The following is a 20,971-nucleotide window of genomic DNA, read 5'->3' as shown; positions in this document are numbered from 1 at the left end:
TCACAGAGCCTCTGTCCTAGTTTGAGTTTTGCAGAGTTTTGCACATCTCTCTCCCTCTTCTTTCCTAGCAAAACTCTCTCATAAAACTAGTTCTAAGGAGAAAGCACATGACACAAAACAGCTTAATGAATTGTTTTGTTACACTTGGTATTGAAAAAGAAGATGAACCATTTTTTTAAAAAGTATTCATCTTCTCTGTGATAGATAATTTTACAAATTCCATGGTAGGCCAGGATAACATTTAACGCTGGATAAACATTATTGTAGATGTTTCTGGGAAGATACTTTTTGATGGGATAACATTTAAGTTAGTAGATTGACTAAATCAGATGACCCTTCATAATGTGTGTTAGCCTCATCTGATCATTAAAGGCCTGAATGGAAGAGGAAAGGCCAGAAAAAGAGGAAATTCTGCCAGCAGGCTGTCTTTGAACTCAAACTGCAACCCTTCCCTTGTATACTGGTATTTCTCCAGCATATCCATCTACCATACACACACACACACACACATGCGCATGAACACGTCCTTTGGTTCTATTTCTCTGGAGAAAGCTAACTAATTCACTCAATATTGTGTAATAACACAATATCAAGTGCCCATAATTGATTAGTGTAAATGTGCTTTTATTCTACATACCAAAGAAATAAATTATACTTACCTGATCTAATCTAATAATGAGCATGTCGGTATTTATGGTCTGCATTCTCACCTGAGCCCTCTGACCATGAAAGCGGAATGGTTACAAGCCATCTCTAGGCCTTTACATTTCCCATGAAGTGCCTTGTTCTCTATCAATTTTTTTTCCTGCATTCTTACTCAACTGGCAAATGAAATGAGGCACAAAGGAGTAAGGCTTTTATACTTTACTTCAAGGACAGTATGTATGAATCGCCAAATTTCTGTACAAAATATCCTATTGGTTTCTTATGTTTCTTAAGAAGTAACAATGCGGAAAGAAACATGTAATGGGAAATAGCCACTCATTTACATCTCCAAAGCTCATTAAAGTGTAATTGAAACATAATGGATACATATGCTAAAGTGTATTTTTAAATGCCTATTGAATTTCAAGGAATACTTGAAGTGTTTTATCATATTCATTGAATATTCTAGAAAGCATTTTACTTCATGTATATATGCAAACTAAAACATTTTTAATAGTCTCTATTCATTTTAATTATTTTATAAATAAGAAAAGCTTACCAAATTTAGTTCACTTTAAAAGGAAAAGAAATCAGCTACCAAAAATTAGCATAATATGTAACATTTGAAATGATAAATCTCTGTCAATTAAAGTCAATAAGTACAAGATTAAATCAAAATGGTAAATAATTTTATTATATATTTATTATAAAATATATAATTTTATAACATATATAAATGTGCATATATGGGTGTATACATGTGCATATATGTGCCTGTGTATTTAGATATATAGATCTATATAAATACAAAAACACTCTAAGATATTGTTACTTCTTATTAACTGGTTTTTTAATACCATTTAGAACTTAAAAGCAATGGATTTGATAAGTTTGGAAGGCAGGGAGCGTTAGCTGAACTAACTCTTACATGAGTGCAGTTGTTTATAACAAGTTTAATCTGAAATTAGAGTCAACAAACCTAACGGTTTTGAGCATTCACTCACTCTATACCTGTATACAATTGCTTGGCCTCACATTAAAGTGGCTTTTAACTCCACTTTCTGTTAACGCCAAAAAAACTGTCAATTCTAGAAATATTTATTTAATTTTGTTCAGTTTCTCTTTAATTTAATAATAATAACGTTAATTTTTTTTTTTTTTTTTTTTTTTTGCGGTACGCGGGCCTCTCACTGTTGTGGCCTCTCGCGCTGCGGAGCACAGGCTCCGGACGCGCAGGCTCAGCAGCCATGGCTCACGGGCCCAGCCGCTCCGCGACATGTGGGATCCTCCCAGACCGGGGCACGAACCCGTGTCCCCTGTATCGGCAGGCGGACTCTCAACCACTGCGCCACCAGGGAAGCCCAATAACGTTAATATTATCGTTGCTTCTATTTTCTATGTATCTAACATTTCTCTAAAGTTGAGCAGCCTTACCTCCCAATTTATAGTGATAACAGTTTACGTGTAAATAGGGAAGATTTTCACTTATGCAGATGGGCCTCAAGACATACAAACAGACACTCAAAGAGAAAGAGAAAAACTCAAGAGCATACACATACACACACACACACACACACACCCCTACCCATTTGATCCTCTGTTTACAGAATGACAGACAAGTGAGTTCATTTTCCAGATAGAGTTAACTCGTTCACATATCATTTAAAAAAATAGAATGGAAGTCTTGCTAGATACAGTAAACCTTTCCCTGCCTTCTAACTCGGCCTGTTCTGCACGTGATTTGCTTATCTCCTTGTGCTCTAATGAACTGACATCCACAGAGTATAGGGCACTTTACATTAGATGGTTCCAGTCAGTGATGCTAATGTTCATATATCAGCTTTTTGTAGGTTTTTCTTTCTTCATCTTCAGAGATAAAGCTCAAGATATTAGCCATTTCTGGCTGCTACTCTCTGCCAGATATGTCAGTGTAGTGCAGTGTGAGCGAGGCTAGGCTTGCATCCAGATAGGCCTGGGTTTAGGTACTAGCTCAGCTGTCTTCTAGGTATCTGGCTTGTCTGACTATAAAATAGGGATCGTAATATCCGCCTCCTTATGCGTGATGAGATTAAAAATATATAAGAGCCACCACATATTGAGCATGCAATATATATGTGTTCCTTGTCACCACCCTCTACAACATTCACACTAGAAACATTGCACCATCCTGCTTCTGACCTCTTCCTTCCTGTCATCTGTGATCTAGGCATCTACATAACCAGGAAGGTTTGAATTATGTCTGAACCAAAAGTCAATGATTATAATAGAAATGTTTATCAGAATAAATAATTCTAAGTGTACACTGACTATTAGCAGAATAAAGAACGTAAGTCTAAGGGCTGAGCAATTTTGACCTTTAAGTAGGTAATATTTGAGATGGTCCTTGAAAGGTGGATAGAATTTAGCCTGAAAGACACATAGGTAGAGAAACATTCTTTTTTTTTTTAAGTTTGTTTTTGTTTTTGTTTTGGCTGTGTTGGGTCTTCATTGCTGCGTGTGGGCTTTCTCTAGTTGCGGCGAGTAGGGGGCTACTCTTCGTTGCGGTGCGTGGGCTTCTCATTGCAGTGGCTTCTCTTGTTGCGGAGCACGGGCTCTAGGCGCGTGGGCTCTAGAGCGCAGGCTCAGCAGTTGTGGCACATGGGCTTAGTTGCTGTGCGGCACATGGGATCTTCCCAGACCAAGGATCAAACCCATGTCCCCTGCATTGGCAGGCGGATTCTTAACCACTGCTCCACCAGGGAAGTCCCAAGAAGCATCCTTTACAGAGGAAATGGATGCCTGGCCTAAAGCATGAGCATTTGGAGAATAAGGAGTAGTTCCATTTGTTCCTTAGAGAGTGTATGTGGGGGAAGATAAAACTCAAGAAGGAATATGGGCCTGTTTCATCAAGGATTCTCAGTGCCAGGTAAAGGAGTTTAACTTAGTGGAAAATAAGGAGTTGTTACTATTTTCTAAGCAAAGGAGTTTTGCTTTAGGAGGATTTTTCTGGTATTAGCACAAGAGATATAACAGAGTTGGGAGAAATAAAAGTGAACAGATCATTCAGGAAGTTATTAGAGTGGTTCAGGCAAAAAGTAACAGGGCCTAACCCTTACACATTGCTAGTAGGAGTGTAAATTTGTACAATCTCTATGAAAAGCAACTTGGCAATATCTATCAGTATTACAGATGCACAAATTTTCCTCAGCAATTCTACCTGCAAGAATTTATGCTCAGATATACTTGCAAAAGAGTGAACTGATGCACCCACAAGGTTATTCACAGTAGCATAAAAATCACAAGGACTCATTGGATAATTAGAGCAATCCATACAATAGAATTATAGTACATCTATACATTAAGAATGAGGAAGTCCCTTATGCACCCATTGAACAATTTCCAAGATTTAAGTTTAAAAAAATCAAGGCATAGAACTGTGTGTCAGTTTGCTTCCATTTGTGTTTTAAAAATAAAAAAAGAAGAGGAAGAATACATATACATACTTGGTTTTGTATACATAGAATATTTCAGGAAGAACACACATACCAATGATGTTGGTGGCTTCTTGGTAAAAGAACTGAGTGACTGAAAGACAGGAGGAAGAAGAAGATTTTTTACTGTATACCTTGTTGTGCCTTTAGAATTTTATATGATGCAATATTACCTAGCCAAAATAAGTTTTAAGAGCAGTGAGGCCTAAAGTCAGAGTGGTAGCTATACGGTTAGAGAGAGAACGTATCAGAAGTTGGTAGTGAGGGATAAATTTTTATAAAGGAAGAATGTAGACATCCAAGAACAGAAATATGTGGAAAGTCTAGTACTAGTTTGTGCGCTTTAAGCAGAGAGAAGTTAAGAAATCATGCATTGCAGCCTGAGCCTTTGGGGAATATAATTATCATCCCATCTTTACAGATGAAGCATCTGAACATGTGGAAGTTTACTGCTTCACCCAAAGTAACAAGTGAGTGTCACAGTGAAGGTCTATGTAAAGCTTTAAATGGGAGCGATATTTAGAAAAGTATAGAAAATTCCCTTCATAGTTGGAAGGGACGGGAGAAACCTGCCCTCCTCCCCTCTGCCTAGTAATCCACCAAATAAGGCAAATTTTCTTATTCAGCAGACACTATTCCCTAGACATTGGTGTTTAATGAAACCATTTCTAAAAACCCTTGCAGTTCTTTCAAAGTTCTGTCTGAGGCTTGCCTGATTGTAATGGTGATGGTGATGGTGATGGTGACGATAATATCCAGGCAAATATTTTTAGAATTTTCCTTTAAGTCACTATGAAAATGTTGACCTTAGTAGAAGATGGAATCTACACTTCAAATTTCATAACCTCATTAAATCTCCTTGTACCTGTTTATGTGTAGTTCTGGGTAGTTGCTGCTGTGTGAAAGGGTTGACAGTTTCAGAAAGGAAACATTTTAAAACTCCAGTTCTTCTTAAGCTGATTTACCTAATTCCTCAGATAATTCACTTTTAGAAAATGTAACTCCTCATTACATTACAGTCTTACTTATAGATTTGTATCTATAAATAAGTTATTTTAAAGGACTTACAGCTTAAAGCAATAATAAGAAACTAGACCAAATGTGGGGTTCCTACTACAATTATTTTTAAATAGGTACTTGGTTTAGTTACAATCTTTTATGACCTCATCACCTTTCAGAAACCTCTGTCATGGTATTGTTCTCACTACAGTTGAAAGAGGCCCTCCACCTGCTAGCAGCTTTGGCAGTAGGTGGCCTCTAGCTGTGCTGACTCATAAGGGTTTGGAATCCTTTCTATTTCTTCTCTTTACTCATCTCTTCAGAAATGCCCTTCTAGTTATCTTGCTTTTAATTAAGTTTCGTTAGGCACCTTAGCTGACTCTTCTATCTGGGTTGGTCTCCTTCAAAGCCCTGAAAGAACTACTTCACTTCTGCTGTCTTGTGCCAAACATTTTATTCTTAAAATGTCTTTTTTTTAGTCAAAATAGTAAGCTGTGGCCTGTGTAGGCCCAGTCGTCAAGCAAGCCCTGGTATTTTTCCTCTCATTGAAGGTATAGAGACCTCAGTGACTCGGTTAATACCTGGTGAGTGTTTATTCTTTAGTATTGTTCTTTCTTGTCCTCTGAGTTCTCACTGTCTTCATAAATTTCTGTACAAAAGAGATGCTCCCAAAATCTGTCCGCATTTTACAAATCACTTTATTAGAGGGCCTGCCTTAAAATAAATAATTAAAAAGAAAATTTTTAATGTTGTTGAATATTCAGAAATTTGACAACACTTAGTTCCTAGCTTTTAAAAACCTAGCTTTTCTCTACAAAATAAACATACGTCTTTGGCATGGTTATTTTTTGCCCCCAGGGTGAATTCAGCTTTATGCGCAAACACAGCTAATTGAAATCTCCTGATGATGAAGCTGTTCTTTGTGATTACCTAAATGTAATTCATTCACATAGCCAAAATCAGATTTTCATGTGGGTCCATTTACAAAAAAAGAGAAGGATTCTCTTTTTTTAATTCTGTCAGGTGTTTTTCCGTTAAATTAAACACCTTAAGGGAGGTTTAATTTCATCTCCTCTCTACATCTTCATTATGCTGTGGAGGCAGTGCTTTAAAACTAAGAAACAAAGTGTTTTCCACTAGGAAAAAAAAAAATGGTTTTCATTGCAAAATTGAATATAACCTTTGTACTACATTGCTGCTTAAATAAGGATTTCTCTTAATTAATCATTTTTAAATCTATCATAAGCTGTAACTATTCATTATCCTGTCACTTTGTAAGTCTAATAGAACAAGAACAGCTGTTGTCTAGTCTCTAAATAACTGCAACAGAGTCTTTCAGAGTAATGCAGAGACAATATCAGAACAGCACACCCAAGGTACACAACGCAAAATTCACTGAAAATTGGTGGTCTGAGAGCTGTAAGCACTCTTGTGCGTGTAAACATTTGTTCAGCAGCTCAAGTAATGGCAATGCATTAAACCAATAGAATTACTTCCTCTGGTACCCAAAAGAAATGTTAAATCATTAGCTTGTAATAAAAGGGCTGAACTTGCAGTTCTGAATGTATAGCCAGAAAAATTAAGTGAGAGACATAAATGTTATAAGAAAGACAAATGTTCCAAGCTAAATTGCTTTAAATTACATTGACCTCATCACTGTACCTTTGAAACCTGTCCCTAATTGAGAGCAATTGATTTACCCCTCCAGCTCTCCTGTAAAGCCCATCAGATCCCAGATTCAAAATGTTAGGGGTCCCTTGCCAAATTATTCTGCAGTTGAGCTTTCCTTTGAGATTCTTAAATGATGATTAAGGCACAAGCCAGGTAGAAAAACGGCACTTAATGAATTTAAGTCTTAAAAATGAAAGTGACATTTTTTTTTTACTTCCATTGGGCAAGGTGATAAAATTAATGAAAATGATTTTTAGCGTAAAACAGTTGTAACAGCACAAAAATATGGAAGATATAAGCAACAAAGTGAGCTGTGAGTGAGACCAACCACCGTGAAAAAAATTTCAAATGTCTCACCCACGTCCCAGATCAAATGATCAAGTTTCTGGAAATAAGGAGAATTTGTGAGGAAGACTTTTGGAGAGAGTTGTGCTGTGCAGTGAGCATGATCCCCACCACTTTCTACCCACAGGAGAGCAGAGGGTGAAGGACTGCCCTGCTGCTCATCTTAGCTCTGGCGTGAGGGTCACCAGAACGGTCAGAGAGCTCCTGGTATGTGTTCCCAGAAGCGGGACATATTGGGCTGCTGTCTGCCTCATGACTCATAAGACTAAAGCATGAGAGAGAGATTGGCTAAAATGGTCTTTGTCAAAAGAGGAGGGAGCCACATCGAAGAGTATATGCCCTCTTTTCCAAAGTCAGATCAAAGGCCCCTAAATCTCAGGGCCCAGCTGTAGAATTCTTAGTAGGAATGTTACCTGGGAATCTTTTTAAAAGGGCTCCTGACAAGGAACTGAGGGAGGCACTAACCTTGTAAAGGAAATTGCATTGCTGGGGGCCAGGAGGAATATCTCCAAAGATCTCAAATGGCTTTACGCATATGCCATCTTTTGACACATTATCAATCACGTAATAATCCCTGTCTCCCTCTCCCTCCTTCATCTCCATGTCCCAAACACTAAGGGATCAGAAGCCTCAGCTAGCAAGATGGAGAATAAAATCACCCACTGGAGAAGAATCAATCAGGCTCTCTTCCCAGCCTCTCTTGCAGATTCTCTCCTATACCAGGTCACAGCTTAGAGACAGGAGAAGACTTAATATTGCAACAAGTTTGGAGTTTTATTTTCTGGACCAGGAGATTTAAACTACTAAATCAAGAATGTGTTAGCAACCTAAAGCTGCATGAGAGCTCTCTGTTCACTGAAGAAACTAGGGAGGCCATGCTGCCTTCCCTAGCCTTCATCCAGGGATAAGGGGAAAACCGCCCACACTGAATAAACGTTAAAGGGATAGTGCAAAAAAGCGATGGGTTACTTTAATGATTATATCCCATGAATCTGAAGTGTTTAATGTATGAGTTACACAACGATTTTTAAGATTGCAGATGTTATGTTTGGAGTTGCTGCCCTTTGACAAGGCATTTTCAATGGAATGGTGGGAACAAAAGCCAGATGACAAAGGACTAAAAAGTGAATGGAAATGAGGAGTAAAGACAGCACGTATTGGGAAGGACAGTGTCTAGAAAAGAAAAAAACTCGAGAGCCTAAGAAGAGAGAAACTCAAGCATGTTTTCAGGCATTAGGGAAGGACTAGTAGAGAGGATTAAAAATAGAGGAAAATACAGAAATAAGTGATAGAATGATCTCTTGGGAGTTGAAAGTAGATGGGATAAAAAGCACTTGGAGATATATTAGTCTTGAAAACAAAATGGAACACTTCTGGTGACACTGAAGGTGTCAGGAGGAATTTTTAGAAGACATATATCTATGGAGAGGGGTAGGAAGTTGAAAGAGTTCCTGCCTCATGACCGTTACTCCTCATTAATCATGGGGACAAACTAGGGAGATTAGGGAGAGTGAAGACTGAGCAAAAGGCCTCAGAGAAGAATGAGAGTTTGAAATAGCTGCTGAAGGAAACTGAAGAGCAAGGAGATAAAGAATGAATAAAAAGAGTGGCCAGTAGTATGGAGGATTCCATTGAAATTGGGGACCGTGTGCTTACGTGACCTGAATAGCTCCCGTTGTATATTTTTTTCTCTAGCTGTGCTGAAAAGTTCATATGTGGGTGTGAAGAAATTGAATGGAAAATTAATCCAAAGTCTCAGACCTGCAGAGCATTGAAAGCAAAAAGAAGGTTGGGAATCTGAGGGTGATAGTGGGAGAGAAGTTCAAATTATTGACCCTAGAATCTTGCCTGGTGGAGGCAGTGATCATCTGATCACTATCAGATGAACATTGACAGATGCAGAAAAAAATGAAGGGATTAAGAGACTAGAGGTATAGATAAGGTTGATGAGCTGCTGGAAGGAAGCTATAAATGAGAAATGATGTTCCTGCAAAACCACAGTAATATAACAACAAAAGCAATATTTATTAAGCAATTACTGTGTGTCAAGCAGTGCTTTAAATGTTTTATTACATTTAATCATCAGAACAACCATGTGAGGTAGTTACTATTATTCTGCCCCTTTTTTTCCTTTTAATTAAGTAAATTGAAGTACTGAGAGTTTAAATAACTTCTTAAGTCAGTATATGGCAGAGCCCACTTTCTTAACCACCATGCAGGTCAAAGTTAAAGTCCTAAAGATATCGTTTTTTTACAAAGAAAGGAAGTTTCACAGGAAACAGAAGGAAATGGGTGGTAAAAAAAAAATAAACGGAGACTGGGAGGCCAGAGTTCCGCGGAAAGAGTACAGAGCGACAGGGACAAAGTCGGAAGAGACAAGAATAAATCCTTGAGGAGGGTCACAATTTGAATGGTGCTAAAGGATTACCAGAATGAATGGCACTGTAAAAACAATTGACCCTAGATTTCCCAACTTTTTAAGCAAGATTATTGGTGCCAACTCAAGGCACATACTATATATCATAGGCAGCTCAGAGAATAAAGTTGAAAAAGGCCCCATGCCAGCCCCCAAGGAACTTACAATCTAGACACAAATAAAACAAGCACTTTTTAAAAGCATAATACAAGTCAGAGTAAGAAAATGTCAGAAAGACTAAACTGTAATGCTCTGGGGCTCAAATTTTTTAAAGATTTCATTTGCCTAGAAAGATCTGAAAAGGTAGATGTGACCCTGTGGATACCTAGCACAGACAGAAGTAGAAAAGTGAGGCAGTGTATTCTAGAGAGAAGAAACTGCATAAACAAAGCATTGAGGTAGGTGAGTCTAGGGAACACTGGGGAGCGGTAAGCAAAGCAACTGACTGGTACCCGGAGCACCGATAAGATTGGAAAGGTAACCTGAGATCATGGTGTAATTTAGGGTGACATCCTGAATTTTACTTAGTTCAGAAAGCAGTGAGGAACTATTAGATGGTTTGAACTGGGAAATTATAGAATTGGAGGTTCAGGCCCAATGCCTCATTAGAAGAGTCTTCTCCTCAGAATTTTTAGCTTATTTTCCAGAAAGAGACAAACTCATGTAATGAAGTACCATTCTTGACAGTGATGAAACTCATATATTTTTCATGGTAATAAAACTTCCACAGTTTGATCACTACCCCATAAAAATAAACTGTTTTCCTTATTTTTCCCCTAAAGAAGTTAATTACAGTATGCTTGTCCTCTTCCAGACAATATTTTAAATGCTATGAAATAAAGTAAAAATGAACATGAAAAGCAGCCTATTAAATAGAGAAGTTATAAGATAATATGTATCTGAGAGGTACATGAGGAAACAGAGAAGAATTTTGCTTTGGTAAAAAAACAACAAATGGGCTTCCCTGGTGGCGCAGTGGTTGAGAGTCCTCCTGCCGATGCAGGGGACACGGGTTCGTGCCCCGGTCCGGGAAGATCCCACATGCCGCGGAGCAGCTGGGCCCGTGAGCCACGGCCACTGAGCCTGCGCGTCCGGAGCCTGTGCTCCACAGCGGGAGAGGCCACAACAGTGAGAGGCCCACATACCGCAAAAACAACAACAACAACAACAACAACAACAACACAGGATTGAAGGGGATTTAGGAACCAATTGCGCATGTCTATACGGACCAGTTCTCTTTTTGGCAATCTTCTACGTGTCTCCACACATATGTCAGCAGTGCAGAAGCCCTCCAAAGGCATAGCCAAGGGCACTTATCAAATTGTTCTTTGTGCCATGGTTAGCTCTAAGCCTAGAACATCAAAATATTCATAAACTTTACAAGTTCTTTTTTGTAAAATGTATTCAAAAGGATCACTACAGAAAAGCTGATGGCTTTTGGTGAACAAAATCTTTTCTATGGGAATAAACAATGGGTTTGGCCAGTTTTCCTCAAATCATATTCCAGTGGCACCTGCATCTGGACAACTAGGGATGATCCTCTAAAATGCAGGTACCAGGCCACCCTCCAGATCTAGAAAATCAGAATCTCTGAGTGTAAGACCTGGTGATCTGAACTTTTATAAACTTCCTAGGTGATCTGTATATATGCTAAGGCTTTTGAACCTCTGGTCACCTGGAAGGATACCAAACAAAACAAAACTGGTTGGCTAAAGGATGGAGGTAGGAGGAAAAAGTTTTTTCACTGTAAACTCTTTTGTGTCTTTTGAATTCTAAATTTTTTCACAAAAAAGACTTAAAAAGAATGAGCATCATATTTATATTTGCACCCCTCCAGAACCAATCGGAGCATCTGGCAAATAGGATAAGAAAAATGTTTGTGGATTTTAACTAAGCAGCATGGTCATAAATGGCATCGTTTATAGTAAATATTATAAGTAACATACTTTTTTATACCCTAACTTCCTCTCCCCTCCCCCCTGACCATCTCAAAACAAACAGAGTAATTACTGCATTGTCAACTGCTTTTACACCAGGACCCATGTTTCGCTCCTATTCTTCTTGGTAGTGATTCGTCCATCTCCAATACCTGGAACTTATCAGAGACTGGAAAGTATAGATAAAGCTTCCCACATCTTTCTCTTAGCCATGCTTTTACAACTGGTATCTGTTTCCTTTCTCATAAATGCCAGTATATAAGATATTTGGCATTTACCATTTGCCTTTTATAGAAAAAAAATCATAGATAAGTATCTTGTTATACAAATCTATGTTTATCAGGCTAGAATTTTTTTCAGCTGTTAATCAGATAAACTTTATGTCTTTGGCAGTTCCCAATGATTTGAGTTTTAAGCGGCTGATTAGTCTTTTGGGTAACAAGGAGAATTGCTTGCAGTTTGCTTACAGCAAAAAACTGTTATAGAAATGCAATTGTAACTTCTTTTGACATTTTCCTTCTCATTGGATTCTGCATGTACAGTAAAGATAACTTATTTTGACACATTCAATCCTTTTTTAAAAAACAATACAAAACCCCTTAGTTCTTAAACACTCTTAAAATTATAAAATCATCTTCTTTAGCAAACGACTAATATCTACTTCCCCTGAAATGGCAACCTTTTCAAGCTGCTTCTTTGTTTCTTTCTATTCCATGTAGACATTGCTGTCAGGTGAGGAAGTGCCAAGAAGTAAGGTGACACTATAGTTGTCACAGATCAGAACAGAAGAAGAAATACTATTTGGAAAGCAAGCTAATTTTTGACCAAAACCTTCTCTTTATATATCTGTTCCCACCTGTGCTGTTGCTTGTCGTGCATACCTTCCTAACAAAAATAATAAGAAAACTTGGAGAGGTGGCATGTTCAGCAAAAGATATGTACAATGTTCCATGTGTACAGAGAATATTGTGATTCACACCCCAATAAAAGTTTAAAAAGAAATTGAAGTGTTTTATGTCCTGAACAATTATATATTCCTTTTATGGCCTTGTATTTCTTTAGGAGCACAAAACAAATCCCAGGCTTGAGTCGAAAGCCTAAAAGTATCACGAGGTGACATGCATTATAAAACCATCACTTTGAAGCAGTCCCTTTGCTTATGGTACACTTTGTATTATGTTAAAGTTGATATACAAAAACAGAATTGAAAACCAAGGAAAGTTTCCCTGGTTGGAGGTTAAGTAGCTTTTCTTTTACAGGATTAAGTTCAACACCTTATAAGTATTACCTTAATTCTTGCCAGTCCGGTTCAGTTTCAGCAAAAGCGATGTCATCAACCAGCTCATACTCACTTTGGGCCACTTCTGTTTTTACCAGAGAGAGAAGCATTTTTTACTTTCTACACTCATACAAGTAAAAAAGTGGCACTCTGCTTTAAATGTCACAGCATAAAATGCTTTCCAAGGTTGAAAAGTAAATTCAAAGGGATGTCAAATGTATTAGTATCAGAAAGTCAAACAATATCTCTAAGTTTTTCATTTTCTGTCCAATGCAGATACTAAAGTAAAATATAGACACAGATTTTTTAATAAATCTTTCAGAAAAATAAAGCGATAAATTTGAATTAGTGGCTAACTAGGTTAACATATTTTTTTTACATTGTATGGAAAAAATTTAATAGAAAGGCATTTGAAGTATCATTTTGCCATTGTTATTGGGCCACACTGAAAAATGTAGCATATAAAACAAATGATGAAAGACTGCTTCAAACGGTTATCAGGAAAGAACTTCCAAATTTAAGTATGATTTTCTTAAATCGCTCAATAGACTACTGTTTTGATAAATTTTGGAGGAAACAAAGGAGGGGGTGAGAAAGGTCAAACAATTGAAGCTACTATAAAAAATAACCAGAAGGTTAGGTTTTAAAAGTCTCATTTTTCACAAATACCCCAAATGTTAAGCTGAAAGTCTTACTTATTAATTTCATGACTGCATCAGTCTGCTGGTAGCTATTTAAAATCACCCTTAAAGTATTTTGTCTGTGAAAGTTCTAAGATTTAAAATATATTCAGGCAGAGTGAATAGAAACACGATTAAATATTCTTGATCACACTTGAAGCTTTTCATGTTAAAGTCTGTGATTGCTCTATATAATATAGGATTTTACTGCTTCCTTTTATTCATAGTTGTAATTATATTTTTTCTGATTTTTTTATATCAAAACTTTCTCTCATCTCCGCCACTTAACCTCAATAAATTTTCTTAAATACTTCTCTCAGCCAGTCTCTTAATGAATGAACCTATTATATTCATTATTATGATGATTATAATAACCATTATTACTATTCATTCATATGACATTATATATTTTAGGAGCATACTATTATCCCATGAATTACGTTTATGATCTCTTTATAGTAGCATAAACGCCACAGTGGTTTTCATTACCATTGAAAATCTCATGCAGAATTATTTCCAGTTGTCAACACTAACCAACAAAAGCTATTTGCATTCACTTTAAGCAGTAGCTTTAAAAATGCCCATTCTACATTCCTGACCAATTGAATTAAACCTAAAGAATCAAATTTATTTTATTATAAAAAGATCCCCATGTTTGCTATAATTTTTTTTCAATGTGTGGATTCAATCCAGGACACCTGCTTCCATAGGAATAGTTTATCTAGCCGAGCACTGAAAACTTTTCTTAAAGGAGGTATCTGATATTGTAAATAGTAGACTCAATAAATATGGAAAAGGGTTTCAGAGTGTCATTGATGGAAAATAGTTGATAGTTCTTTTAGTAAAAATTCATTCACTAGTCCTTTGTCATTATGACCTCTAATAAATACAAATCAGAGGCTATTCAGTTAATGCTAATAATCACAATTCATTGATTATTTATATCCATTAATTCTACATACTGTGTTACAAATCAGATTAAGTTGATTGAAATTACAAAATCCCAACCTCCTGCTGCCTCAAATTATGAATAGTTCACATATCATGAAGCCACTGTGTGTGAACATCTAGGATGTGTAATTCAGCATCAGTCGAATTGCACCAACGTGGGTCTGTGGCAGTTGGACTCATTTTTTGTTATGAAATACATTAAAACCTTAGGGAAAAAATGCTCACCAAGTCTTGCTAATAACACATCCTCCAGAGTGCATTAATATAATGAGAGTATTTGAGATATGTGCAAAATTCAAAAACATCTCATGAACTGAAACCCTGTGCAAAGACTTCTTAAGAAAAACTAGCATTGCTGTGATTGCACTGCCCCCTAGGGTTAAAATAACTTGTGTTTACACTGAAGTTCGTTTGCCTTTTTCAGATCAGCATTTTCATGACCCATTTGTCTAACTATGGGAATGACCGACTGGGATTATATACATTTGTCAATCTAGCCAACTTCGTGCAGAGCTGGACCAACTTACGACTTCAGACTCTGCCTCCAGTGCAGCTGGCTCATAAATATTTTGAGCTCTTTCCTGATCAAAAAGACCCTCTCTGGCAGGTAAGATTGGGTCAATGACTGGTATTATTAATGAATCCCACAAACATATCTTGGAGTTTCATGAGGTAATCCAAATCTGAAAAGTGAAGACATCCTGGGGAAAAAATAACATACGTTTTGTACGTTAGTAGATTTGAGAAACTTCATAGTGGGCCATATTCTCTGTTCCTGTGCCCACTAGAAACTATGGAATTCTGAAAGCTCAGTGAGAGGTTCAGTGGATACAATGTTTTGAATCAGGATTGAGGGATCAATTTGCAGATTGCAATAGGCTGAAAGAGCAGAAGATGGTTTAGGTGTGTGTTAGACAGGTAGCCAGCTGGTCAGCCTTGAGCACATCACCTCTCATGACTAAATGACATTACAGGGGTAGGTGAGAAGAGTTCAGAACTGACATCTGCTTCTGAACCACGAGGTACACCAGCAGCTGCAGAATATAGTCAGCTTTCAAAAGTATTATTGGGAATTACTTTGGACATGAGGAAAGTGTTTAGTGACAAAATCACTGAGCTTCTTAAGAGAAAATGTCACATAAACATGGCATATTCAAACTGTTCCAGGCATGACCCAGATTTCAAAGCTTACACTCTCATGTGTCTAGAATTGCAAAAACATACTTTGAGCTTAGATTCCCCACACCATGATCTGGGGAAAGTAATAATCTTTAGCAAATAACTACATAGTGCTTATTACATGTCTGACTGGGTTCTTTACATATGTTCATTCATTTAATCCTCACAACTACCCTTTGAGGTAGGTATAGTTATTATCGCCATTTTACAGATGAAGAAACTGGGGCACAGAAAGGCTGAGACACTTAAGCAAGGTCATACAGCTGCTATGTGACAGAGTGGGAAAGAATTCCAGGCCACTGTGCTCTGAATCAATGTTCTAAATGAGAGTTACTGACAGAGCTGATGGTATAATAATAATGATCTTCAGAAGCAGAATTCAGTAAATTTCACAGATTGAAGTTACAGTAAGCTCTGCACTTATATTCTATTCATTTAGCTCTGAACTTGAGCTAATTGCCTCCTGGGCACAAACAGATAACCCCAAGAAGAAACGTAACTACACATTTTAGTAGGTTAAAGTTGGTGGTTATAAAATTATCACTGCATATTATTTTGCAGTTAAGATTTTAAAACACCCATCTTTTTATGTTAACCACTACAGAACATCACCAGGCGTTAGCCACTGGAAAGACATGAAACTTTCCTGCTAATTTAACACCCTATTTTTATTTTTTTATTTTTTTTTTTTTTTTTGCGTTACGGGGGCCTCTCACTGTTGTGGCCTCTCCCGTTGCGGAGCACAGGCTCCAGACGCGCAGGCTCAGCGGCCATGGCTCACGGGCCCAGCCAAAAAGAGACACATAGCCTTTTTTCCTGGGATATCTTTTCAAGGACAGAAGTTGAAAAACTCTAGCACACAATGGGCACCCACAAAAATACATCTCTATTTTCTTCTCCTGTTTAGAATCCTTGTGATGACAAACGCCACAGAGACATTTGGTCTAAAGAAAAAACCTGTGATCGCTTACCAAAATTCTTGGTAATAGGACCCCAGAAAACTGGTGAGAAATTTTTATGTTATAATTAACCAAACTGTAAAAATCCTGATGAGAAGACAGTGAATTCATGTCACAATGACTTCTCAAACTGCCTATAAATATTGATGAATGAATAACACTTTATTCTCCGACATAATCTTTGTTTAGCTCAATAATGTGTTTTTTAAAGTAAAAAGGGTGAAAATAGATGTCACACAGTTTGAATATCCAGCAGTCAATTTGGTGGCAAAAGTTATGTTTTTTCCAAAGACCTTAATTGAAAAATGGTGTTATTAACATTTCTAAAATCAAAACTAATCACGTGTTTGGAGAGTGACTGACAGGATTTCATCAAAAGTCAAGATGGACACATGTAAGTACCTATAACTCTTCCGGAAATTTAGCCTCTTCCTGCCATCTTCCTGATATAGTTTATTTCTAGACTATTTCTTGCAGAAATGACTATTTTCTAAAAGTCTATAAAAGATGTTTGACAAGCAGAATTCCTAGACATAAACAAAACTTTGTGCTAAGAAAGATATTTATTCATACCCAGGAGAAATCTTTGGCACCTTTTCTTAAATTGGTGTGCAATTTTTTCCCTTAAACTTCTTGTCTCTGTAAGGATCAGTATTAAAATGAAGCCCAGTGGAAGCTTTAAAATGCCAGACATTCAAACTGTATCCTGCATGATAAATTATTTGGGGCTTTTCATTTCTAGCTTCACCGAAAACAGCCATTTCAACCCTTCCTAAGGGAATACATTCCCTTTCCTCATTTCTCTAGAAATAACTGGGGAGAATTCTACGTAATGCACACAGTAAGTTTAGCCTATTCGTTTTCTCAGTCCCATTTACAAATATCAATCTGAAAACAATAATAAATACGACAAATAGTTCTCTTATCCTTATTTATTTCACTTGTCCTTATCTATTTAAAGTCAAGAAGCAACTAGAAACACACTGAAAGTCTCTTTAGCAAACTCCCACTGTCATCACATAGCTTTGTCATTAACAATCACATCTCTCTGAAGCTTGGCAGATCAAGTTTGCCTCAGAAAGCCCTGCAGGATATGCTTCTTGTGTTGTGCTAGATATGCAGACATTTTAATATCATAGATGACATAATTACTTGTCATCTTCAACTCATCTGGGTTTCCAAATGTTTACGTTACAATTTGTAGATGACATTTACCTTTGGAAGGGGTTTATCTTCTTTTTATAGAAATTGAATTTTTTCCCAGTTTTATAGAGGTATAATTTACACACAGTAAAATTCACCCATTTTAAATGCACAGTATGATGAATTTTAGAAATTGCACACAGCGGTATAACCACTACAACATTAAAGATTTAGAACACTTCTGTCTCCCTAAAAAGTTTCTCCATGTCTTTTTCTTCTGAGTCCTTGTGGGATTTTTTTTTTTTTAATTCAAACAGAGAGTCACAAAAATTATAATCATCCTCATCAGTTCACTCAGTCCCATGTAATTAATTTTTTTTTCATCTTGATCTTTTGTTAGCACTTTTATGAATTCATCAGTTTTCCATTAGAGTTCTGAAAATGTTTATTCATTCAGGTCAGCAGTATAGTCAGTTACCAGAAACCTGTACTTGTCGGAGTCTTTTCCATGATCTCCATGTCTTTTTCTCCCCCATCCTCAGCCACAGCCACTTTCCGCCACTATATTTTTGCCTCTTCTAGAATTTCACATAAATGGAATCATAAAATATGTAATCTTTTGTGTTGGACTTCTTTCACTTAGCATATTGCTTTTGAGATTCATCCATATTGTTGTATATATTGATATTTTATGAGATTATTTTTTAAATGGACAAACATATCTTCTTATATCAGTTCCATAAAAATTAATTGGCTTCATTTTTATCTTTAGTTTTGCCAAAAGTATTTTTCTGAATAATTTTGCACGAATGTATAGTCATCTGGATATTCAAATATTTTTAGTGTTGAAACTAACAAAAATATAAAAACTGAAGCTTTTTTTGAACATGTGTATCTATGATTATGCAGTTGAGATACACACACACACACACAGACACAGTTTATTCAGACCCAAGAATATGAGTAGCTAAAGACAGAATTCAAACACCACAACTTAACAATTTTTTGACCACTGATAAATTACAGTATGCCTTTTACTGACTATGCAAATGATTAGATCTTATTCATTTTTTGTTTGTCTTATTAATGCTCATCATGCTATTAAAAGCAAATAACATGGTTGAATACAATTCTTAAAAATAAAATTCAGAAAAGAATGTTATCAGTTGATCTGAGAATGGAATTAATCTATTTTCTTTTTTCACATTGTAATAGCTATTTTTCTGTCTTTACAAATACTATATTCTTTTCAATTTTTAAAAAATGCATTACTGAACTCTATCTCAATAAAATTATTTTCAAAAATACCTTACTAATATTTAGATATGGAGCTATTCAGGTACTTTCATGTAGATTATCTCACTTGACCCTCATAGAGTCCTGACAGCTAAGTATTTTCTTCCCCACTACACAGATAAGAAAACTAAGACTCAGGTTAGATATTTTTGTTCAAGTTCACACAGCTGGTAAGTGCTGGAAATAAAACTCTTGATCCTAGAAGTTATCAGACTCTAAAGATCATGCTCTAGGACTTCCCTGGTGGCCCAGTGGTTAAGAATCTGTCTGCCAATGCAGGGGACACGGGTTCAATCCCTGGTCTGGGAAGATCCCACATGCCGCAAAGCAACTAAGCCTGTGCTCCACAGCTACTGAGCCTGCGCTCTAGAGCCCACGTGGCACAACTACTGAAGCCCACGTGCCACAACTACTGAAGCCCACACGCCTAGAGCCCGTGCTCTGCAACGAGAGAAGCCACCGTGATGAGAAGCCCACGCACCACAACAAAGAGTAGCCCCCGCTCACAGCAACTAAAGAAAGCCTGAACACAGCAACGAAGACCCAACGCATACAAAAATTTAAAAATAAATAAATTAAATAAATAAATAAATAAAGATCATCCTCTAGAAAGCTTTACTATGGATTTCAAGTAACGGAACATTTTTTTTCCCAATAAGTTTTAGATTTTGTCCCATATTTCTTCTAAGTCAGTGATTCTCAAAGTGTGCTAAATCAGAAACTGGGATAGAGCCCAGCTCTCTGTTTTTTAATAGCCTCCAGGTGAATATGATGCATGCTAAAGTTTGAGAAGCACTGTTTTAAGTCAAGTTTGTGAAGAACATTTTTACCTTGTGTATCGTAGGTTATCTGTGATTGTAGATAAAATATTCATTGTTTGGCTCAGATGTAATCTAGGAACACTGCCTCTTCCAATTCATTGTTTTAGAGAATAGTGCTGTTGACAGTTATTTTAACAAATCTATATGAGTACCTGTGGTGTGCCATTCTCTTCCCAAAACTGCAAATTTTGTCATGTCACTAACAAAGGGCACCAATTTTTTTTCAAATTTAGCAATTTAAACAATTTTGGCACTACTTTTTATAGGTATGTAAGTGCATTCAAACTTAAACTGGTTAAAAGTTTAAATTCTGTCTCAAATTAATAAGCTTTCATAGGCCTCGGGAAGAACTTTATAGGGAAACCCAAGTATTAATTTGATAATGTAACATCTCATATTAAATAACGATAGCTTTCACTTATATGGTACTTTATTAATATCAAAATATCTTCAGATACAATATGTCTTTTTGTCCTCAGAGAAAGCCTAGGAAATAATCAAGGCAGGAGATTTTCCACTAATAAGTCAAGACAAAGAAGCTAAAAGCCAAAGACACAGACCAAGTCAGTGACTGAACTGAGGTCAAAAGCCAGTTCTCCCAGTTCCTGCAACAGGCCTTTTCTCACATCACACTGTCCTCATTTTTTAGAATTTGCCTCTTTTAAGATGCTGGTTATGTATTCAATTTAATTCAAGGAGTATCTATATGTATCTGTTTGGATCATTGAAACACTTAGTTTATTAATGACTTTGAAATGCTAATAGTAGGAAACTGTGTTTTTGTTTAATTAATCTCTGAACCTCTATTATCTTTTCAGGAACCACTGCTTTGTATTTGTTCCTGGTTATGCATCCTTCCATCCTTAGTAACTCCCCCAGCCCAAAAACCTTTGAGGAGGTACAGTTCTTTAATAGAAATAACTACCACAGGGGGATTGATTGGTAAGATGGGTTATTAGTATAAATCTAAAAGTATATGTACTGTGCACAGTATAAAATTAGTGCTTATAATTATAAACATTTAAGTTTGTAGCCACAAATAAAAGTCATCCTCCGTGCCTTAGAAACTGATTGAATAGAAGGAGCACGTAAATTATTCGTAACAAACTTTTTCTCAGGTTATGAAGGGACTTGTCGCCTCAAGAGACTTACATGTAATTTTAATTTGCATTAATTATCT

The 20,971-nt window shown here is 36.7% G+C and overlaps 1 protein-coding gene across 1 annotated transcript in view; it reads left to right on the top strand.

Moving 5' to 3' along the window:
• The window catches only part of NDST3 (N-deacetylase and N-sulfotransferase 3), a 137,746-nt gene that overhangs the window by 92,975 nt on the left and 23,800 nt on the right, over positions 1 to 20,971 (top strand). The window contains exons 6-8 of the mRNA XM_079919970.1: positions 14,818 to 15,000; positions 16,480 to 16,576; positions 20,610 to 20,733. Coding sequence (XP_079776096.1) covers positions 14,818 to 15,000; positions 16,480 to 16,576; positions 20,610 to 20,733 — 404 coding nt within the window. The remainder of the gene's footprint in view (positions 1 to 14,817; positions 15,001 to 16,479; positions 16,577 to 20,609; positions 20,734 to 20,971) is intronic.

Source organism: Stenella coeruleoalba (assembly GCF_951394435.1).
Source record: "Stenella coeruleoalba genome assembly, chromosome: 4".
Lineage (NCBI taxonomy): Eukaryota > Metazoa > Chordata > Mammalia > Artiodactyla > Delphinidae > Stenella > Stenella coeruleoalba.
The sequence above is the reverse complement of the archived record's forward strand: the minus strand, read 5'-3'. Positions and strand labels throughout refer to the sequence as shown.